This window comes from Cyclopterus lumpus, chromosome 5 (assembly GCF_009769545.1).
Source record: "Cyclopterus lumpus isolate fCycLum1 chromosome 5, fCycLum1.pri, whole genome shotgun sequence".
Lineage (NCBI taxonomy): Eukaryota > Metazoa > Chordata > Actinopteri > Perciformes > Cyclopteridae > Cyclopterus > Cyclopterus lumpus.
The window spans coordinates 20,504,130-20,527,925 of NC_046970.1; the positions used below are offsets into that span (position 1 = coordinate 20,504,130).

Consider the following 23,796-nt stretch of genomic DNA (forward strand, 5'->3'; position numbering starts at 1 on the left):
CATCTGGTGCTGCCAGCTGCCACACTTGTATTAGAAAAGCAGCCTGGTGATGCATGACTTTGAATATTAGAGCCCAGTTATGCACTCTTAAACATGGTCTGCCTTGAAATCGTGTGGGTTGCTCGGCCGAAAGCGCGTCGGTTTTCGGTTATTTTAGGACAGTTTACTTCTGTCTAATGATTTTTTCATGCCTTCTTTTAGTGGGGAAACCAAACATCAACTTAGTTCAACAAATCCAAGTGTGCATTAATTTTTTTCATCATTCAAAGGAGTGGCATTAGCTGGTAACCACACATTAATATACTGGTGTTAAAGCTCCCGGGAACCAGCTCCAACATCTCATGAAGACTTTTTCTTGTTTTGAATGTCTGAAACATGATGGTGCCCTCTGATGGTTTTATTATTTTCTGTTGTACCTGCCAAGAAGACATTAATTAAGAAAATAAAATATGATGCTGTTAATTTCCTTGCTGGCATTTGTGTCTTTGTCTGAGCGACAGTCCTCGACTCACAAGAAAGCAGCGTGTGTGTGAAGGGGTCATAATACAAGAGAAAAATCCTGCAGGAGATACATGCTTATTCCTGATATGGCTCCGGGGCAACGCGAGTGTATGTGGGTTTACCAGCTGGAGTTTAGACTAAACTGAAAAATCTCTCCAAAGATGATGGAGTATGAAAGATTTCCTGCAGTGTTATGCTCTTATTTCTGTTTCACTTGATGTTAGCTGATCCAGAAATATTGGCAACCGCGTCTCTCCTCTCTGAATGAGGTTAAATCACTCCGTGCACTCATTTAGCCCCCCTAATATATGAAGATCAGAGAGAACTGCTCCCTCCTTGCTTTCACCTTGATGGTTGACTCGCAGCCAGTCTGAAGACAGTGTAAAAAGCAAGATGAATCTGTACTAGAATCCAACCCAAACTGCCTGCCCTTCTTAAATGGATGTAACACCCTCGGCTAATCACTCCCAGGCAGCAGGATGTGATGGAAAGGAATGCAGGCAACCTCTAATGTTTGTTGTTATATTTTAATGAGACTCGTGCATGTGCGTGTTTTTTCGCCCACATCTGCCAGTTTTAATCGTGCCTTCTGCTGTCACTGAACATGCACTCGCTCTGGATCTTTTTTTGCGTCAGAGTTAATGTCCTCCTAATCCTTTCATCACATCTCATTATCTACATCAACAAGGAGATTACGCTCTTTTTTTCAACCGTTTCTTAATGTGACGCACAGTGTGTTGTCATTTCCAATAACCAGATTAGCACACATATTTCTATTGGTTGGCTTTACTGAGTACCAAAGGGTTGTTTTGACCCGGTGTTAGACGACGCAAATTCCAGGTTTAACTTAAAACTGTTTGCAACACATCCAACAGTATTTACTCATGGTACCGTACTTAAAAACAAATCTAAGTTGTTTACTTTTGTTATTCTATTTTATGCCACCGGGCAGCATATAAAGTAGTTTAAATTAGCTCCACCTTCAGCAACTGCTATATTCAAGTGATGTTAACACATGTATCAATAACAATCCAATAACAAAATATATGGTATTCCAAAATAGGCTATTCTGAATAATGATTTCCTTTTATTTTTGTATTTGTGTCAAATTGAATGCAAATCTGGCTCTTCCACTCATGCCCAACATTTGAAAAAATAAGACTCAAAACACCCACATTGTCTTGCTTTTCTCCACAGAGGTTCTGGGTAGAATTAGCCCAAATGTTGACCCAGAATATGTTATTTATAGGGGCCGTTAGATTGTTTTATATTGCTGAGCCTTCACTGTACAGAAATGAATTGAAGCTCCTGCTTGTCTCCGTGCTCTCACTCCTCCCAGCTTGTCAGATGAGTCACGTTTCTGGTATAAATTTATCCTGTCAGATCTCTCAGTGCAATTAGGATGCTGTCATAGATAAGGCTGCAGCTCGGCTCCTCTGGGCTGCACTTTACATTCTGCTCATTAAGAGGATTGATAATTACAGCGCAGTCAATGTTCTCAGCACCGAGAACCGCTGTATTATATTTCAGACTTGAGTCTGCCTGATTTGTCCTTTCGCTTGTTTGAAGTATGGACCCTTATAATTTAATATCCAGCTGTCAGCCGGCTTGTAGAGGATAAACATAATCACCTTCCATATATGTCACACACACACACACGGGGCGTAAAATCCTCTCTAGAGATTTCAATCACAATGGAGCGGCTCTGATACTTTTGTGTCCATTGAATGAATATTTTATCACATCTGGCTCCAATGTACAAAAGAACAAACATAATCAGGTTGCTCTAATTAGTCTCTTATGTCCCTTCAGTTGATCCAGAATGCTGCAGGTCGTGCACAACAACTAAGAAAAGAGATCACATTACTCCTGTATTAGCTGCTCTGCACTGGCTCCTTGTAAAATCAGAATCACATAAAAAAAATTATTCTCCTCACCTACAAAGCCTTGACCGGTGATGCACCATCATATCTTAAGGAGCTTGTAGTACCATATTGCCCCACTAGGGTGCTGCGCTCACTAAATGCGGGGCTACTCGTGGTTCCTAGAGCCTTAAAAAGTAGGATGGGAGCAAGAGCCTTCAGTTATCAAGCTCCTCTTTTATGGAACCAGCTTCCACTTTCAATCCGGGAGGCAGACACAGTCACCTCATTTAAGAGTAGACTTAAGACTTTCCTCTTTAATAGCGCTTAGGGCTGAATCAGGTTTGCCCTGGTCCAGCCCTTAGATATGCTGCTATAGGCTTTATGGATGAATTTACATCTCTCCATTGCACATTACTCACTCTACTTCTTCCCTGGAGTCTTTGTGACTTCACGTCTCATAGGGTCCATTGGACCTGGCTTTGTCTGAAGCTGGTCCTGGGTCCTGACCCCTTCACCCCTGCTTCCTGCATCCTGCATCCAGCTTCTGGCCTATACCTGGCCTCCTTCCCAATGGCCCTGCCTCCTTCTCTATGCCTCCTGCCACAAAGGCCGACCTCATTGGTCTGGCCTCTTTCGCGATGCCTCATGCCTGGTGGCCCTGCTGATGCCCCATTGAAAGGGTTTTTTCAACAACAAAAAAGTTTGGAAACAAGAAGGTGTTGGAGCCTGTGTCTGATTTACAGGACGTTAACCACTGTGCTCTTAACTTGTTGTCTACTTGTTAATTTAGAAGTTGTGTGTTTGTTTTGTCTCTTTCAGAGTTGAATAAAAGAAAGATACTCCATTGTTGTTGTTTGTTTGTTGTTGTTGTTTTAAAACCTTTTTGTTAACATAATTTATGGCCATTGATTGTTAAAATTGAACAGGTTAAAATAAACACTTTTATTTCATCATATCCCACTTCTGATAAACATTACATATTATATCCCACATCTGATTTCTTTTACAGTTTTCTGTAGGATCTCAAGGTGCAGTTTTTTGTTGAATCAAGTTTTTTTGCAGGCAGTGAACAAAGCATATTTGCCACATAAAAAAAATTATATATATATTTTAAAACCTGAGTATGTTCAGAGAGCATTTTGCAATTAGCAAAATAAAATGAACGATGTACTTCATAGCATATACATATACACAGTTTTACATTAATGTAGCAATACAAATGATGTAAGTTGACTGTTTTCGAAAGTGATCCTGTTGATTATGTAATTCATTACAAATGTGCTGTGGTTTGTATTCAGTAACGTAATATATTTCAGAATCCTGTTACCTTTAGGGATTTTACACAGTTTTAAATACTATTGTTTAACTACAGTACCGCAGACACCCAGCATGGGGCGCTGTGGGATCGTCACAACCCTCCCCCGAAAACTCTGTTCTCGCTCTCGCGGTAGCTCCGTGCCTCCACCGGCGGCGACATTCAGAGAGGAGATGGCGGCCAGAGGGGGGTTTCAGTCAGCACCGACTGCTGGTGGTGGTGGAGCAATGGGACCCGGACCGCCAGTACCGGGTGCAGGACCAGGCATGGGACCCGGGACTCCTTCCGGAAGGATGGTACCGTCGTCGGCCGCACAGAACCATATGTACCGCTCCCCGATGCCAGGGCCCGGCTACCCGGTGAGATATCACTCCATCTTTACTGCTGACGCGCGAGCCAGTCCGCTAGAACAAAGCCTCTTACCGCTGCTTTGTCACGAGCGGCTAACGTTAACCGCCGACACAGGCTTGCGGGAGCTGGCATCCCCGCCGGAAAGTTCCTCCCGGTCAGATACGTGTAAACCGTCCGCTGCGGGTGGCCAGCTGCTGTTAGTCAGTTTGTTGTTTGAATTCGCAAACCCTCCCGCCCGCGAACGTTATTGTCAACTAACGTTAGCTTGTTAGTCACGGTAGCCAATTAGCTTAGCCTGCTAACGTTAGCTGGTAACTGTTTCGCTTGAGTTTACTCGTTAAAACATTATTGAAATAGCTTTGGGTAGTTTTATAAACGGTGCGGTGGAGGGAGCCTTTAAAGATAAACGTCGAACTTGCAAGAAAGACAAAGCTTTGCTTGAATTCAAAGTTGGCTTTTACAGTTCCCACATCTGGTCCACTTTTGAATGAAACGGCTGCACGAAGCCGCAGTTAACGCTAATATAGCTGCAGATTATCTCGCGTATCAGCGGATCAAACCTGCAACCAGTGTGCTTAACATTATTTTGTTTGTTGCAGAGGCAACACTAGCGCGTGCCTTTTTGGTTAACTTTGTGTCACCTGGCTGGTAAAGGTGTTACACAACAGAATGAGTAAACCCAGGTGGTTTCTGAAAACTTGCAGCAAACGAGTCCACTTCGTTTCCCGTGCATTGTTGATGATGTAGCGTTAGGTTGGAATTTTAGCTCCATAAAATAATAGTTAACCATGGAAAATGTTTTAAATTATCTGAGACACTGAAAGGTTTGCCATGTTACTGATGTCTTATATTTGGTGGTCAAACTAAAGGTGCATCCAACAGTGATTTGAATCAACAATGAATCTGTTGTTTGCTTTATCAATTCATATTTAGTCTATAAAAATGTACATGTTTGTGTTCTTTTGTATGTGTTGTGTTTTTTTGTATTTCAGCATCTGTTGACATCAATTTAGGTTGGAGAGATGAGCGTTAGTCAATATTTTCTAACATAAAAGAGTATGGGGAAACGACAAATCTGGTACCAGAATCAGGTCATCTTTACTTTGCTATTTTTGGCACGCACCAAACTTTTTCCCATATGGACAGAGATTTGTCCATATTTGTTGAGACTTGTTAGCATTTCTCAAAATGTATAACAGGGCTCATCTTTGGAAACAAGGTGGAATTTGTCTGGCAGCGTTGCCATCATCAAAGCTGATTGTGTATAAGTGAGTGTCCTCTGAGCATCTGTAAATAATCAAGTCCCTTTGAGGAAGAATAGTTTGTTTATGCACTGGAAAACAAGTCATCAAATATTCATACAAAACTAAATGCAACATTGTTGGGTACTCCCAAAATATGTAATCTCTCAGTGCGTCATATATTGTTGAATGCCTTTTGGTAAGATAATATAGCCCTGAGTGGTTGTTATAGTAAAAGTATTATACAATATGTAACTCCAGATTGTTGTAAAGTCGAAATTAATTGAATAACAGATAGAATCGTTTACAAAATCCACAACATTTTATTTTTTAACAAAATATTATCCGGAAATCCACATTTATTGGTGTTTAGCATTTTAAAAACAGCTTGCTCCCTCTCCTGCCACACACAGAGTCAAGCACCTGCATTAACAAAGTGCTCTTGCAGCAATCTAACAATACAATTACATTTACATAACCACAATAGCAAAAACTCTGATGGTATAAAACATAATTCAAAAACCTCAGCGGGAGCTTCAAACTTAAAAAAAAATAAAAAATAGATTTGGTACAGCCCGTTGTTATCCTGTTATGCATGCTGCCACGAATTGATTTTGTAGATTTTTTTTTCCAGTAATCCAATCTGTGTATATTAGTTCAGTAATAATTGTATCTTATTTTGATATAGTCTAAAGAGACATTTAAAGTATATCCATGATAGTTGAAGTGTGTGCTGCCTAGCTACTGGTAAACTGAAACATAGTTTAGTGAAAGGATGTTACATCTTTTTTTCTCCAGCGTCCTTGGCTGCTTCCACTCACACAAGCAGCCTTTCTCTTCATAGTCGAAGCAGCTTCATGTTCTGAATACTGCAGAACTCCAGTTGTTCTCCTGTAAACCGAGGTTGTATTGATTTATAGTATAAAGGGCACTAAACGATCGACATGCGGTTCCTCTGCCCACACTGTGTGGAAATGGCAGAGCACATTCATCCAGCTTGTATTGTTGACAAGTCAATGCCCGTCACTCTTCCAACCCTCCACCATATGCTGAAGAGAGTGTTTTGCCTTCATCACGCTCATTTGTTGAACGGCTGCCGGAGGGAAAGCTGCAATCAGTGATTTGTCATTTATCTGCTTTTCTCACCTGCACTCATGCAGTCAAATACGCAAAGTCGCCTGTTTGAGTTCTTAGCGCTGGGCTTGGTGAGTTGGCGTTTGTTCTGTATTAGCTATCTCCTCTTGTAGGATGAACGTATGTGGATCTGATGATTTAATAAGCAGGGTTTGTTTCTTCTGTAAACAGTACAAAGAGCTGCAATCTGTTTTCTTGTACTTGAAAATGTCTAGTGCACAATTAGTTTGGATTGGTTTTGAATGAATAGAATAACATCGGGGGTGAGCAGAATGTGTTATGGGCTTTGCTGATGAGCAAGATTGGAGGAAGATTTGTAGGATTTCTCCGATGTGGATTTTTATAAGCATGGCAGCCTTCTTATATTGTGCTCAATTAATTACACTGGCTTTCATTATTGAAGACAACGTGTTGCTATGCACCACTGCCTTTATGGATGGAACAACATTACAGATCACAAGGACATTTAGATTTTGTCATGATATTTATTTAATTATTTAGCATCAAATCAAGTTCAACATTAAACTTTATGTTAACCTTAATGTTTAAATGGGACACTGATAACCAAGGTAATTCAAGCATGATTGCTGACTGCTGCATTAGACAACACCCATATAGGCAAAAGTGAAAGATGACAAGATCGCTGACATTGTAAATACGGTTTGCACATAATAATTATACGGTAAAAGCATTATTCATATGCAGCACAATTAGCTTTTCTGAACCCCAGGAAGCAGGACAATGTCACTGAAGTAGGTTTACTCTCAATATGTTGGGTGTATCTTTGTTTTCTTGGCACGTTCGGATAGGGCTGATTGCTTTGCTCCCAGAACTGCTTCTTGGAGCATTGTCGAGAACTGCCTATTGCTCATTGATTCCCAGGAAGTTCGGTTGTTGCGTTAATATATCCAGCGTCTAGCAGCAAAATTAACTGCAGTCAAATGACTGAAAACGCCCGCTGTCTGTGGACGACATGCTTGTATATGATGCTCCACCCCCACTCGTGCACAGCTCTGTTTGCATGTTAATTCAATGTTTATTGGTCTTGACCATTTCACGTATCCAAATTGCAGCACTGTATGTCCTTGGGTCCTCAGCAATACACCTGCCAAGTGTAAAATTGATCGGATGCACTTTTTATAACGTGGATAAGACGCATTACATTTTTTTTTATAGTTGGGTACTTTTCAATAGGGCTTTCATTGTTGCAATGTTTCATTCAGTGAAACGTAAATTAAGATGCAGTGTATTGTAGTTACAGCTGCAGCACTAGATCTGCTGTTGCAGCTGCAAAAAATTCAATTTGGGTTCTGTCAGGACTAAATAATTCTCACCTGCCATAAGAGTCCTGGGGTAAAATAATTTTCATTAGCAGTTAAACTGCCAATGGTTTTTTTGATTGATCGTCTATGTAACAGTAAAAAATGGCTCGGAATTTGCAATACCCAATGTGCTGTCGTCAAATGTCTTGCTTTGTTAAACCAGTTTAAAGACGGAACATATTCCATTTATAGTATTATAGTGGAAGGCAAGGAAAAGCACATTTGAGAAGCTAAACAAATGTTTTGCAAGGAAAAGATAACATAACGCTCATTAATTATCAACAATATCTTCTCTATTTTCTATGCAGAGACCAGGCATGCCTCCATCCAACCGCATGACCCCACAGGGACCAGCAATGGGCCCCCCAGGATATGGCAACAGCCCAGTGTCTCGTCCTGTGATGCCCGGTGTGATGGACCCGTCTCGTAAGAGGCCCGCCCCCCAACAGATCCAGCAGGTTCAGCAGCAGAACCGCAACCAGCAGTAAGTCACCCCCTCATAAGGAAGATCAATATTTAGAGCTTAACTTTTATTATGGACTTTGTTGTATTGAATGGCATAGAAAATGGTGTTTTTAATGTCAATAACAGTCTCCAAGCCTGGGAGCCTCCCACTTCATCACTGTCATCCAAAACTCTGGTTCCTATTGGAAATCTGTCGTTACTATAACAGATTGAAAAAGGGGGACTTTTATAAAGAAATGCTTTGGTAGAAGTGACCTAGCCTCATTCAATGTCTTTTTAAACTTATGAAAATGTTTCAGCAGTTTTGAGATAAAAAGAAAAATAATTTCATTTCAATCTCTTCTTAAACAAAAGGGCAGCAACACATACAAGTCTCTGGGCAGATAATATGGCCAACATCTTAACATAAAATATTAAACATCAGGATAACACTGTTGTTCATCAATCATCCTATTGGAGTCTGCACTCTATCCTGTGGTCCTCCCATCAAGTGCAGCTTGATCAGGGATGGCGTGATGATCCCTGTCTCTGTAAAGATGTGGGCACAACAGTTACTGACCTCCTGTTGCTGGGTTGAACTGAAGTCCCATTTCACCCACATTATATAACTGCGACCAGACAGCCAGGAGGAGGCTAGTTAGTGGAGTAGCCTTCGGTCATCGCTGGGTTAGCCTAGCTTCACTCTCTACTCTTACTTTAAACCATCACTCCTCTTTGACTCTCATCCAAACAAATCTTGTTTCAATCATTTGTTTTTACAGCACAAAGAAGAAGAAGATGGCTGATAAAATTCTACCTCAGAGGGTGAGTATTACTCAAATGGCAGTCCAAGGAAATTCATTAATCCTGGCCTTAATTGTGTTGGGCCGATTAAATATTGCTTGTTTATTTAAATTTTAATTGAGGTGGCTCTGTTTAAAGTACTGACAAGTGTGTTCCGCTGAAAGAGTTCTGTTGTACACTCCCTGCTCTGTTGTGGTCACCAGTGTATTTTCTTGTGTTTTAGATCCGGGAACTGGTCCCAGAGTCTCAGGCTTACATGGATCTCCTGGCTTTTGAGAGGAAGCTGGATCAGACCATCATGCGCAAGAGGCTGGACATTCAGGAGGCCCTCAAGAGGCCCATTAAGGTATGGATAGTCTTCACTCCTGGAATCCCTCACTCACTCTGGTTCAGACCTGAAATTAATTACAAAGCCATTCAGACCTCTGGAGGCCTCCATCCATCCCCATAACTGGACCATCACATTAAAAGTAATGCGATTTAGTAAAGGCTTGTAAAAATGTTTACACTACTATGAGTTCGGACATATCACAGACATATTTTAAAATGTATATATTTTGCTGTTGAGCTAGGCTTTAACTCACAAGGATTTTTCAAGAACCTGTGTGGCAGTGTATCAAACGATATGTACATTGTTAGGTGGACAACATGCGGATATTTCTATGAGTTAAACATCCTCTAGGTGTCCGCCTTCAGCAGACAATACATTGATTTAATCTTAAATCAAACTACGCACTGTTGCAGCAGAGCTATATTATCTTTTCCCTGTTTGTGCACGTGTGATGATTATCAGTGTCGATAACAAGTTGGTGTTGAGTGAGTGATTTTAAGTTTCTTGCGATTGATTGTTTTCCAGCAAAAGAGAAAGCTCCGGATCTTCATATCAAACACCTTTAACCCCGCAAAGCCAGATGCTGAGGATGGAGAGGGCACAGTGGCATCATGGGAGCTACGTGTTGAGGGGCGTCTGCTGGAAGATGTAAACTTCCTCATTGAAATATATTGGTTTATATTAATGTTTTCTGTGTGTAAACTGCTTTAACATTAGTTTACATTTATTCCAGAGCACAGCTAATATAACCAACCACACTTTAAATGTCTTGTTGGGCTACATTGAGCCAAAACTATGAAACTAAAAAGTATAAAGTTCTAATGTTTTGCAGACACAGATTGTATACAGAGATTATAATGATTTAATTTATATTTCCACTACCTGCAACATATTTGCTTTGCAGACTGCGGTGTCCAAGTATGAAGCCACCAAACAGAAGCGAAAGTTCTCCTCTTTCTTCAAGTCTCTGGTGATCGAGTTGGACAAAGACTTGTATGGTCCAGATAATCACCTGGTGGAAGTAAGAATGTATTATATGCGTCTGAATATACAGAGCAGATATTTACCCCCTTTTGTTTTATTGAAAAGAGCGTTCACCGTTTGTTCTGTCATTTTCTGCTTTTAAAATGACATTGTATTTAAATCCAGTAAATACTTGTGTGTGTATTTAAATACGAGACATAAGTACTTAAAACACTTATAAAATGTTATTTTAGTGGCACAGGACCGGCACCACCCAGGAGACTGATGGTTTCCAGGTGAAGAGGCCTGGTGATGTGGGTGTTCGCTGCACGGTCCTGCTCATGCTCGACTACCAGGTAAATAAATACTCAGGCGTGCTTTTCAAACATTTGTTGTTGGATTCATATCAAACCAATCTTTCTGTGTGCCAAACAGCCCCCTCAGTTCAAGCTGGACCCCCGGCTGGCTCGTATGCTGGGTATCCACACTCAGACCAGACCTGTCATCATTCAGGCTCTGTGGCAGTACGTCAAGACCCACAAACTTCAAGACCCTCATGAGCGCGAGTTCATCAACTGTGACAAATACCTGCAGCAGGTAACATAAGGCACCGTAAAATTGTCATTAACCTTCAGTGATGCATGTTGTTATTTAGAAATGCACCAAAGGGGGCTTCTTTGTTCTTCAAACCCGGTAAATACAAACTGACCGTTGTCAGAATCAGAATAGTTTATTTTGCCAAGTATGTTGCATATACAATGAATCTGACTAGGTGAAAGATGCATAGACATAGAATAAAACAATAAACAGTGCAATACTCTAGAAATAATTAGTATGAAGCTGGAATAAATGACACTTGCATAGTTGTCCCAGTTAATTAGTGCTCTTGATGTTGTGCAGTCCGTCTCTACTCTCCCGCTGTCCTTGTATGGAGTCTCTTCTTTCTGGGTCACTGACTAGTTTCCCAGTGCTTTTCTTTCTACTGTGCCAAGATAAACAGGATTGTGAAAAGCTGATGTTGAATTCATACAAAGTGAGCATATAAAACAAATTAATTAGCTGGTTAGCTTAAAGTTTCTTGTAATTACAACAGTGATGTGTAATGTAGTAAAGCTGGAATAGAGCTATGACTTTAAAAGTATCCACACTATCAGTAAAAATTGTCACAAGTTTTAATAGCAGCGACCAACACACGCTAGGACAAGTGGATTATTGCAAATGTTGAATTGCTCATACCTGTCACCTGTTTTTAACCCTCCTACATTAGAGGCTGGAACCTGATTGTCTTCCACATAGTTAATTTGTGAGTGATTAATAAATACATTTATTTAGAATACAATTTCTTTTTAGGCATTACATGTTTTTCCCCCGATGGTCTAAATAAGGCTGCTAAATATGTCTCGTTTTACTAATTTGCTCGTAGTAGGCGCTCATCTAAAACTGAGTGTTGGTTTCATTTTTTGCAGATCTTTGAGACTCAGCGGATGAAGTTCTCTGAGATCCCGCAGCGCTTGCATGCACTCCTGATGCCCCCAGAGCCAATCATCATCAACCATGTGATCAGGTAACTTCATTACAGCGATAAATAAGGTCCCCGATGTGACAGAAGTCACATGTTGAAGTTGTGTTTTTCTGCTCTCCTGCTGACATTTTCACGTACCGCTCAAACTAATTGTACTGTATTCTGTTATAGTGTTGACCCGAATGACCAAAAGAAGACTGCTTGCTATGACATTGACGTGGAGGTGGACGACACGCTGAAGACCCAGATGAACTCCTTCCTCCTCTCCACAGCCAGTCAGCAGGAAATAGCAGGACTGGACAACAAGGTACAAGGGAGAATGTAGACCGACACATTTAATTCTTTGTTACAACTTCCATCACCCGTAGCGGTTTAAAGGCCATTTTAAGCACGCTCACTTTTTTGACCCCTGTTTCATTGAGTCACCGTGTAGTTTATTTCCTCCCATTTTGTGAGCCTCCTGAGGGGAATTCCCCCCTTAGCCACTCTCCCAATTTGTTGCCTGTGAATTGACGGCTTCTTTCTCGCCCGTTTTATGGTCAGTCCGGTCTTTTTGACCTCCTGCTAGCAGCCGTTACCTTTGCTGGGATGGCTGTAATCACATTGATGCGCCGTGGACCCATTCCCCTATAAGACGTCCTCCTGTCAACATTGTAAATGGAGAAAGCTTGTTTATAGTTTGTAGGCGCCATTCATATTGTTACTGATATACACCCGGTTCCTGTCGGCCTCATATCAGAAACGGTTTGTCGCAGAATCAAAGTGTCTTAGTTTTCTCTGTATGTATAGTTTCTCCTCATGAAATGGATCTGGTGCTGTGGTTTTAAAAAAACCAGCTGATCTCAGGAATACTTGCTCATAAAATGGTTATTAAGGAAACACTTGTCCCACAGTTTTTCTGTGTCAGCGATGTTCCATTTAATTAATACCTTATTAATTACTTTTAAATTGATGACTCATCTCATTATTCTTTTTTTTTTTCAGATCCATGAAACCATTGAGACCATTAACCAGCTGAAGACCCAGAGAGAGTTCATGTTGAATTTTGCCAGAGATCCTCAGGGCTTTATCAACGACTGGTTGCAGTCACAGTGCAGAGACCTCAAGGTGAGTCTATCCGTTACAACTGAGTCCTCTTAGCACTTAAAATGCATTTATCTGTGGTCTCATATCTCCACAGATAGCATGTTGCCTCTGCATGAAAACAAACAAATCCACCATGAAGTATATATATCACAGCTGTTTTGCCTGCACCATGCACTCCTAAAGGTTTTGTTTAGTGTGCTCCTAAATAAGAGAAAGTGTGGATTGATGTGTAGTTGATGTCATTCAGAATTGTAAGCACCCTGCCATTTTTCCTCAATGTTCAGCAGTTCAGAGAGAAATCATCATGGATAAGAAGAGGATGCAACATCAGTTTGTCCATTGGCATTACTTAAAATGTTTTGATTAAGCGGTGTGACTTATCGTTTTCAACGAGGAATGTTCTTCTCTCTCTCCTTTTTTTGCCATTATTATTGCTGCTGTTATTGCTCCATCTACCTTCGTATTATCATTACGTTTCTACCATAGTGCAATTTCACTGTTATCTGGACACACGGCATGACTTTCCCCATCCTAGAATAAATGTCCCTTCTGCCAGGAGACTTATTCCTTATTTGATTCAAAGGTTTTAGGATGGAGAAAGTCGTATGCTGTATGAATTTGTAAAGCCATTAAGGCAAATTTGTGATTTGGGTTATTTACTCAATCTCAAAAAAAAAAATATATATTTCTAAAGCAGGCGTTACAACAAAACATTGATAAATGTAGGAAAGCAGAATAGGAAAGCGGATACAAGAAAAATAAACTTCTGCGGTGGTTAAGGTTACAGATGCAGGAAAACTTCTAGGAGTATTTAGGAGGGAAACTATAGACACTTGACATTCATGTCTGATATCAAATGTAAAATATCTGGAAAAGGGGAACGTCAAAACAACAATTATAAACATAACCTCTGGTTTATCTTAGCTTGATTCATGTTAAAGTTCCTTGAGGTTAATAATATTTGGTCCTACGGAGGTTTACTGTGAGAAGAAAAGAGGACTTTATTACATACAAGTACGTGGATGTTGTCTGTGTCCCTCCGCTGAGTGAGCCGATTAAGTGCTGACCAGCTGACCCCACCTGCAGTGTTTGTTCAGTCGAATCGCTGCGAAATTGAACAAATTCAGTTCAAAGCTCAACAGTCAATTCTGTTCTCTTGCGATGTTGTGTTTGTCTTAGCTGCGGTCAGCATTAGATTAATGTGTAAATGTGTCTTTCTCTATTTACAGACCATGACAGATGTGGTCGCAAACCCAGAAGAAGAGCGAAGAGCAGAGTTTTACTACCAGCCGTGGGCTCAGGAGGCGGTCTGTCGCTACTTCTACTCCAAGGTAATCCATTTATTCTTTGTTCCTAACTGAATTATCTCAATAACTATATTATGAATTAGCATGAAAGGTTGATTACTTTCATGACATTTAGGTTTATTGATACATCTCAACCGCTGTTGGATAGATTGCCATGATATTTAGTTCAGACATTAACGGTGTCCAGAGGACAAATCATAATGACTTTGGGGATCCACTGTACTTGGTGTTCAGGGCTAATTACGTCTTTTATTGTTGAAAAATGGATGCACAGTGACTGCTGGTGGTAAATGTCGTCCACTGAAAAATAAGTGTGCGATATTGACAGAGAAAGCTGATTTCTCCTCCCGCAGAGCCGTTTACCAGAATGCATTGCACGCAAGCGGCAGGTTTGCTCAGTTCTTAGGGGTTCCCTTCAGGCACAGTCCTCCCCGCTGCAGCTGTATCCTCGAGCCTCCTCGACTGAATATCCGTGAAAGAATCTCGTCAATGACATCAAAACAAACAAAGTACTAGGAACCAGCACTCCATTACATGTCATTACATGTCATTTATGTTCACTCCACAGCTACAAAAGCTGAAGAAGCACTTTGTAGTTCTTCAAAACATAGAACATCGGCAGGATATACAGGTGTTTTTACACTATATCCCCAACTCGGAAAGATATATGGTTAAAAATCACTTTTTTCAAATCTTTTAATCAAAGTTCAGTCGTGTTCAGATGGCATCAGCTGCAGATGTTTTCATGTCGGTCACTTCTCAGGCTGAACCTAAGAATTATTTTTAGAATCGTTTGATCTGATGATTATTTATCCCGATTCATCTTTATTTGTTTTTTCTTAAAATGCTAAAAAAAAGTGATAAATTGCCATTATGTCCAGAATTAAGGTGACAAAAGTAATTGCTTATTGTTTCCCGCCAAAAATCCAAAACATGGCCAAAGACTCGTGGTGTTTACCTTTTTTTCATCATGGTATTGTCTTCTGGTGATTTTAATCTTTTCTCCGTGTGTTTTCAGGTCCAGCAGAGGCGACAGGAGCTGGAGACGGCGCTCGGCATCAGGAACACCTAATGATATCGTATCCACGGAGACGTGCCGTGTGGTCCCAGACGACCAATGTGTGAGCGCGTGTGGGATGTTCAAAATGAATTCCTCCGAGAGTTTTCTAATAAACTTAGAGAGACATAGATACTAGATGGCTTTCCCGTTATATAGTATGTCCTTTTTTGTTTTCATTCACCCTGCAGCCCCGACTACTGTTGCGGTTTGATTGCTACTTCCACTTTTCCACACCAGAGCTGCAATGTATTTTTCGCTTGCATGTCTAAGCCTTACCTGGAAGCATTCCTCTCAATTTGATACGTGGCGCCCACGCGAAAGTACAGATTGTGAAATGAAATGAACGAGCAGGGGGCAACTTTTAATGTGTTCTGTCCCTGAATCTAAAAATATCTTGAATCGGCTGGAACGTGTTGATTCTGCCTTGACTCTTTGTTGACCCCTTTTTTTCGGGAAAGTAAACCTACATTTTACTCTCCCAACTTGGCCCCCCAGACGCTTGCCCGTTCAGTTAGATATTGATTGTGTTCGTAATCAATCGCTACTTTTGTTGGCTGTTCATGTGTCACTTTGTCTTAAAGCTCTCGGCGGTTTGTTTTGACAGTTTGGGCCACCGCCTGGTGTACGAGAGAAAGGCTCAATCATGGCAAGATCATCGTGCCATTTTGTATGAAGTTTTCCCTCTTCTTTTTTTTGTTATATCAATGATTCTTGTTTTAAAAATATGTATTATATCAGTACTTGTCTTTGTTAGCTAGTACAGATTATCAAGGAAGTAGCTAGTATGAGTACCTCTAGTCTATATAGTTTTGTAAATACTGAGCAGGAAAAAAACTGAAGATGGATGTGAAGTAAAAGTGTATCTTATCCTGGCAGATGTTTTTCTTAACTTTTTGTCTACGCTCAGATGGTTGAAGCAGTATTTATATTATTAATCAGCCCTCGCCGTCACAGCACGGCGATCGAGCTCTCCTCAACGTGAAGATGTCGCGTTGGACGAGTCGCTGCTCTGCAGGACAAAATGTACACAACATTCATGTCGCCTGCAAGCCGGGGAAAGTTAAATATTCTGCTTATAGTTTTGTGTATTTTTGATTATGTGCAGAGAAGCCATAAACAGTTGAAGAAGATTTACAGAGTTTCACACCTTGTTGAGTTTAATGGTTGTTGTTTACCCGTTGAAGGTAAAGATGAGCGTCCTGGCTGAAGCTTTAGCCTGCATTTAATTCACAAAGAATACGCTAATGTGGGTTTGGGCAGGTACATGATTTGAAACAATTGATGGGAACCTTGGAGGGGGGGGGGCTGTCGTAGTATTTGAATCTGCAGACTTTTTCATGGACCAAACCTATTTTTCTGTATGTTCTTATGTTATAATAAAGGATATGTAAAATGTACATGTCTGAAAGTGATTTTTTTTTCTACGTCATGAACACTGCTTTAATATTTATGTATCTGGTAATTAGTCTATAACTTAAGAAAAATAATAAAAATAACTTACTTCATTTTTAAAAGTCAGTAAAAAGTTGAGTGCACCCACAAAACCCTTTTTAGATGAGCAGTGTGGTTCCAACAGTCCCAATGAACCCATTCTGTCTCACATGAGACAAAGTGAGATGTACCTTTCTCTAAAGTAGAAGTAAAGCGTCGACATTTGATGATAAAGCCAAAGCTGTTCATAAATGCCAAGTTTGTATAACTTAACTAGAAAGTTAACATCAGATCAACATGACTCGTGAGGTACATTTAGCTTTATAATAAATAAGTTGCAGTCTGTTATGATTTAATTACCCTGTAAATATGTTTACTTGAACTTCGCGTGTACATATTTATTGATATGTATATAATTATATACATCTTAATAGTAAATGGAGGTATTGTTCCCTCAAAAAATCCTCATGTCACTTCCTCGGTGACTCAGGTTTGTAAAAATGGAGAAGAAATAATGTGTATGTATTTCTGACATCCCTGGGCTTAATTAAACATGCGGCAACACATTACTGAACTATCCTGTATTTCCGTGTGAGGAGAAGAGGGAGAGAGTTAGTCCCGGAGCGGACCAATCAGCGGGAGAGGGCGTGTCCGAGCCTCGGCGGCCTGTCCGGTATAAATAACACTTCGTCCGGCGGCGGCGTGTCTTCGCACCGGCAGCAGCTCCATCTGGAAGGTCAAACACGCAATGGCAGCGCCGAAGAAAGTGTGTGTGATCGGCTCTGGTAACTGGTGAGTGGAGTGGAGGCTCTCGAAGGTGTCTGAATGAACTCGAGTGCACTTTTGGGGGGGTCTGGAAGTTTAGTGTTTTTAACTACAGCAGCCTGTCAGTTGTGATCTATTATACATTTATACTCATAATGGTATTTCTGTTCCCTGGATTAGATTTCACACTCAGTGGACGGCTTTGTGTGCGAGTGCATGTCTTTAAGTTGGCAAACTTGGTAGAAAGTATAGGCAACTTTAACCTATCTTTTAACTGAAGATAAATTATTCATGAAGTGGATTTTGTCTTTTGCAGAGGGGAGATCTGCGACACTGACCTTTGACCTTTGAGGCTTCTACACCCTCTAAATCTTTATTATTCAGCAGTATTTGTGCTGAGCCGGCTGCTGAAATGTTGACATTAATCGTCCTGCATGACATTTAGTTCAGTCTGTGGAGGATTCAGATAAACTAAAGATCCTTAAAGCAATAGATGTATTACTGAAAGACCGGCATTCAAAATTGTACCTATAAAAAAGTAAGGAAGTATTACAAGTAAACACATACTCATGTAGTGTAGTGGATTTCTTTAGTGTATATGTACATTATTATCTTTATTATTGATGCATTCATGTGTAAGAAGCATTTCAATGCTGTAGCTGGTTGAGAGAGATACTTTAAGGTTAAGTTATACGCATTTGGGAAGTTACATCTATAACAAGTGATGTGTTATAAAGTATAAAGTAGTGTACAATGGAAAAAGTAAAGTACAAGTACCTTGACACGAAAGTGCTTCAGGTTGTCGAAAGTAACAGTGTTGCTATGTAATCTTAAAAAAGGGATTTATCAGCTCTGAGCGTGTTATGATGTTATAATGACATTCAACGGCTTGTTATGAAATGAGACACTCCTCAGGCCAAAACAAAGATCCTCTAGTACTCTCTGTTTCACCTGTAGTGTTATTATGGTCTGGAAAAGCGTCTGAAAAACAATTCAAATCACGGGACACAAAATATGGTAATTACAGTGTTACAAGTCATTTTGACATCTGCTCACTATTAGGAGACGCACTACTGTATTTAAAGCAATAACTCTAATAAAGTAGTCATGAGACATCAATATAAATATATATATTTAAAAGTGTAAACGTTGTGTTTCTTACACACAGTGGTCAGTGTGCGGCCTACTTTAAATATCAGCAATAGTTGAGAAATACACAAATAAAAAGTCGGTATCCGCCAGCAGTATCAGAGAATCAATAGAACCGGTCAAACTCAACACTAGATATGCAGAATATTTATCACCCTTTATTGATCTCTGCAGACCACAGTATGAAATCCATTAAGATCCACGTTTAAATGACATATCACAGAGAAAAAAAAACAGAGGACATTTAACCTTCTTTTTTGGGGGGGGTAACAATAACTTCAACCAGCTGCTGTCTCCCATCCCAGTATGACCACCGTGTGCCTCCGTGTCCACAGGGGCTCGGCCATCGCCAAGATTGTGGGCGCCAACGCGGCCAAGTATGACACGTTTGACAGCACGGTGAACATGTGGGTGTTTGAAGAGACGGTGAACGGCCGTAAACTCACAGAAATAATCAACACGGACCATGAGAACCTGAAGTACCTGCCCGGCCACAAGCTGCCCTCCAACGTGGTGAGCGTGAGAAGAGCTCTTTGACGGCGTCAGGGGGACCGCTTGGTGTTGTCATGTGACTGAAGTGTCCTCCTTGTTTCCTCCCTCCTCGTCCAGTTGGCCGTTCCAGACTTGGCCGAGTCGGTGAAAGGAGCCGACATCCTGATCTTCGTGGTGCCGCACCAGTTCATTGTGCGCGTGTGCGACACCATTAAAGACCACATCAAGAAGGATGCTGTAGGAATGTCTCTCATCAAGGTCTCTCTCATATTTTTTAATTATATATCCCACTACAACGTTACAGGAATTCCCCCAGTGCACTAAAGAAGTAATGATCTGGTCTGCTCCAGGGTGTGGATGCGGGTCCAGAGGGTCTGAAGCTGATCTCTGAGGTCATCCGAGGGAAGCTGGGCATCACGGTGACCGTCCTCATGGGAGCCAACATCGCCAACGAGGTCGCCGAGGAGAAGTTTTGTGAAACAACGATCGGTACGCACGATAAATAGACATTTGATGGGGGACGCAGTGACGTTTGTCAATGCAATGCTTACAGAATACAAACATGATACGGCAATTTTGAGTGTGGCTCCAGCTGTAGTAAAGGGGGACATGACTGGATGACTTTTGATGTCTCAATAATTTACAGTGTGATTGGTCAAAATGATGAAAATGTTGTATCTTTTTATTGGCCTTTTCCATTCATTTATTTAAAGTGACTTAAAACGCGTTATGATGTAAAGATAACATAAACACATGTATACACTATTGAGCCGTTTTAGTTTTTTTTGATGTCATCTTTAGTATTTAACAGAGAACATTTTGAAATGTAAATGTTTTATACAGTAAACTGATTGGGCCATAGAACTGCTGATGATTTTTTTTTTTGGACACAGGGTGCAGAGACAAGGCATTTGGGCCCATGCTGAAGGAGCTGATGCAGACCATCAACTTCCGTGTGACGGTGGTGGAGGAGTCTGACGTGGTGGAGATCTGCGGGGCGCTCAAGGTCGGCTTTTCTCTTCCCTCAAAACAAATGCACTCCTTTCATTTTCTCCGCCATCTGAGTGCGAGCAAAATGTCCAGTGCCGCGTCGGTGCTCTCGTAAGAATACATAAAAGATGTAATGGGTGAAAAAAAAATGCAGCGTGGTCAAAAGAATTCCAGTCACGAGAATGTTTTGGGGGCTTAATATTTCTCTACTGATATTTCTCTTTTAAATTCACCATCTGACTGTCATCATTCAGACATCTTTTTAACTGGTGCATTTCAGACCTTTTTAAAGAAAAACATGTTAAACATGTTAAAGAGAAACATCTGCTCGTCTTGCAGATGCAGTATTGTTCCAAAATGCTTGAATTGTACATATTACAAAACAATCACTAATACTCTCATTGTTGTTTTGTTGTTGACTGATATAGATATGATATTCAACAGGATGTGGATCAGTGGTAGAGCAGTGGTCGGCCTTCAATCAGAGGGTCAGTGGTTTGTTCCCCAGTTCCACTAGTCCATGTAGGCAAGACACGCAATCCCAAATTGCTCCTTTAGGCCTATGAATGAATTAGTAAGAGTCCTGATGGGCCACCAGTGTATGAATGGGTGCGAATGGGTGAATGATGACATGTAGAGTTAAAGCCCTATGATTGGTCTGAAGAGTAGAATAAGTACCATCATGCACTAAAGAGACAAATCTAACAGAATTTACTGTGATCGCTGTGGAGGCCGTGCTCCCTCATCCAAACAGTGAGATTCCTCGCCGCATTGGTTTCCGACAGCCAACACGTAAAGAGGGCCACACATTTACCAGCAGCGTCTCCTCCTCCTTCTGTTGGCTGCAGAACATCGTGGCAGTGGGAGCCGGTTTCTGTGACGGCCTGGGGTTCGGTGACAACACCAAGGCGGCGGTGATTCGCCTCGGCCTGATGGAGATGATCGCCTTCGCCAGGCTCTTCTGCACAAACTGCCAAGTCTCCCCCGCCACCTTCCTGGAGAGCTGCGGCATCGCTGACCTCATCACAACCTGCTACGGCGGACGCAACCGCAAGGTCGGGGAGGCGTTCGCCAAAACAGGCAAAGTACGTAAGTCGCTCCCATTCCATGAAAAGCCACGACAACGTGACGGCGAACACTAAAACGACAGCGAACATCTCTTTGTTTTAGAGCATTGAGCAGTTAGAAAATGAGCTGTTGAACGGTCAGAAGCTTCAAGGTCCAGCGACGGCGTCCGAGGTCCATCAAATATTGAAAGATAAAAACATGGTGGAAAAGTAAGTTTGTCTTCTCGTTCATTAAGAGGATCTTAATTACAAGAGAGTTTGTTTATCATTCCTGCAGTTATTGATTGTACCGAGTCCATTTGAGTAAGGTGTCTTTAGATGGTATGTGCTAACATCACGGTGTGTGTGTGTGTGTGTGTGTGTGTGTGTGTGCATCGTTGTCTCTCGCCTCCAGGTTTCCCCTTTTCACCGCTGTTCACCAGATCTGCTTCAACGGCCACTCGGTCACAGATTTCATCAAGTGTTTGCAGAACCACCCGGAGCACATTTGAAGGGACTCACTCTAGATCTACTGTCAAACCCAGGTGATCGTAGGGAGGAAGGTTAGGTGAAGACTGTACCAAGTACTTTCATGTTTGAATCTCAAACACACAAAAACACAGAGTTGCCTTCTCTACTCCGACTCCCTCGCCTTCCATGACAATACCGACAGAAGCTCTGACTTATTAGAAACTCATTGTTGCATTGGAATCTCCCAAGTCTTAAAGGTTTAAAGAATTCATACAATTTACACGATGCTTAAACCCCCACCTGAATGTTACGTAACTGTTTGGCTAGGAGCCAGAACGTGCCTTTTCACGGACATGTTTAACAAAGCACTGAACACAGTTCCAACTGCCACTGTGTTGTTTCTTTCTTCCGGATTTACGATGATTTGGATATTTTTTGAATAAATTATTGAGCTTGTTGACTTTGCGCCTCTGCTCATGTTTAATAATTTTTCCGTTTGACTCGCTGGGATCTTCCTGCAGGACACACTCACTGTGCAGCCGCCTGGCTGTAACCTGACCTGAGCTCAGCCAGGCTGCCACTCTAAACTCTTCACCTTTACCATTTTCTAGAGCGTCTATTCAACCTTTCTTTTTAAGTCCACGCCCTGTCTCAGTCCTCATAAGTGATGACTGAGTTATTCAGTGTGGGTTATTGATATTATTTTAATAGGAATTAGGAATGCCGTCATAAATTAACCCACTTTACTTATTTGTTTTGTTTTGATTCATTTAGAAACATGTCTGAAGATGTAATCTCTCTCTAAATTCTATTTAAAATGCAAGAAACTGATGTGAATTCATTACCGGCCATCTATCCCTGACCATAAGTCAGTGTATCTCATCAATGATCAGTGCCTGTATGTCATACACGGCTCATACAGTATTCTAATTGTTAAAACGCTTGAGCAAGAATCCTCCCCATGTATGCTCTTTAATCCCACAAATGAGTAAAACAAAAAAAGTACCAGCTCTGTTGTTATGTCATGTTGTAGACCATGAAGTTACATCTTTTGCCACTTGTATCGAGTCAACTGGCCTGTGAGATTTCTAATAATAACAACACGCTCTAAATGGGAAAATGTCCATCTATAATTAGACACGGTGGAAAGCACTGCAGCTGCCTCATCCCTGTTTAACGACACAGGGATGCCACCTTTTTGAAATGCTACACCATTGTGGTGCCGTCAAAAATCTTGAATGTGACTGTTATTCTTTCAGCCACTTTTAGCCCCATTTAAAGTGTATATATTTTAAATGAACTATTATAAATATGTATACTGCCTTTCAGTGGGGTACAAATGCATGTCTGATCTCTTGCAGAAATACAATACCTCGTATAGGTCAAGATGGTTGCACAATATTTCTGAACAATGTGTAGTTGTAGTACACCCATGTGCCACTAGGGTGCACCATCACATCGATCACAAGCCCATGTGTCAGTTGATTCCCGTCAGTTGTATTCACTTTTCATTCGGTATCTTTACAGATAACCCATCAAATGGATTATTGAGCAGAAAAAAAAAAATCTCCTGGAGTATGATACGTTTTAATAACACAACTATTATAGTATCTGACAAACAGTGTGGCTCTTCCAGGAAATCTGCAGGGATGTATGCCATTCATACATGGCACCCATCCGTTTCAGCGAGGGAGGAGAGACTCTCCTTACTTCCTCAATTCCAGTCCTCATCTTAGGGCGGCAGCCAAGGTTTGTCAAGCTGTCCGGTGACCACCATGAAATACAGGAAGCTGGGCTGCATTGCCTTCAAAATAAAAGAAGGGAAATGTGTGAGAAAATATAAGGAAAAGCCGGTTTAAAGTTTTTTGGCACAACCAAGTCCAAACGTTTGGTGTTAAGTCTTCGATACTTGACTTGCATGTCAAAAACATAGGTCAAAACGCACAGGTCGTTTAGCAAGGAACTACAATGGCCCAAACAGATCCGCCATCATGTCCACCTGAATGTCGCAGCATGGCATTTTGCCTAATTTATTTATTTATTTACTTATTTATTTAGAATCAGGTGGTGAGACACAAGTTAATTCTTGACAGTGGTGAGAATAAGTCACAAAACAATATTGTAAAACACCTAAATGAACAAGTATTAAACCAAATCATAATATTTAACGGTCACAAAGTTGAACATTGGGAATCTTATTTTGAAA

The 23,796-nt window shown here is 41.0% G+C and overlaps 2 protein-coding genes across 2 annotated transcripts; both read left to right on the forward strand.

Moving 5' to 3' along the window:
- The first annotated feature begins 3,818 nt into the window (after nt 1-3,818).
- On the forward strand, nt 3,819-15,381 carry smarcd1 (SWI/SNF related, matrix associated, actin dependent regulator of chromatin, subfamily d, member 1). Its single transcript, XM_034533227.1, has 13 exons — nt 3,819-4,040; nt 8,038-8,213; nt 8,956-8,998; nt 9,201-9,323; nt 9,834-9,956; nt 10,213-10,329; nt 10,526-10,627; nt 10,707-10,868; nt 11,738-11,835; nt 11,965-12,100; nt 12,778-12,900; nt 14,109-14,210; nt 15,205-15,381. The coding sequence occupies exons 1-13, from the start codon at nt 3,855-3,857 to the stop codon at nt 15,256-15,258; spliced, it is 1,545 nt and encodes a 514-aa protein (XP_034389118.1). The 5' UTR covers nt 3,819-3,854; the 3' UTR covers nt 15,259-15,381.
- Nucleotides 15,382-17,389: 2,008 nt separating this feature from the next.
- On the forward strand, nt 17,390-22,565 carry gpd1b (glycerol-3-phosphate dehydrogenase 1b). The gene is made up of 8 exons (XM_034532854.1): nt 17,390-17,469; nt 18,927-19,104; nt 19,201-19,341; nt 19,434-19,572; nt 19,977-20,089; nt 20,922-21,158; nt 21,244-21,350; nt 21,535-22,565. The coding sequence occupies exons 1-8, from the start codon at nt 17,426-17,428 to the stop codon at nt 21,629-21,631; spliced, it is 1,056 nt and encodes a 351-aa protein (XP_034388745.1). The 5' UTR covers nt 17,390-17,425; the 3' UTR covers nt 21,632-22,565.
- The last annotated feature ends 1,231 nt before the right edge of the window (nt 22,566-23,796 follow it).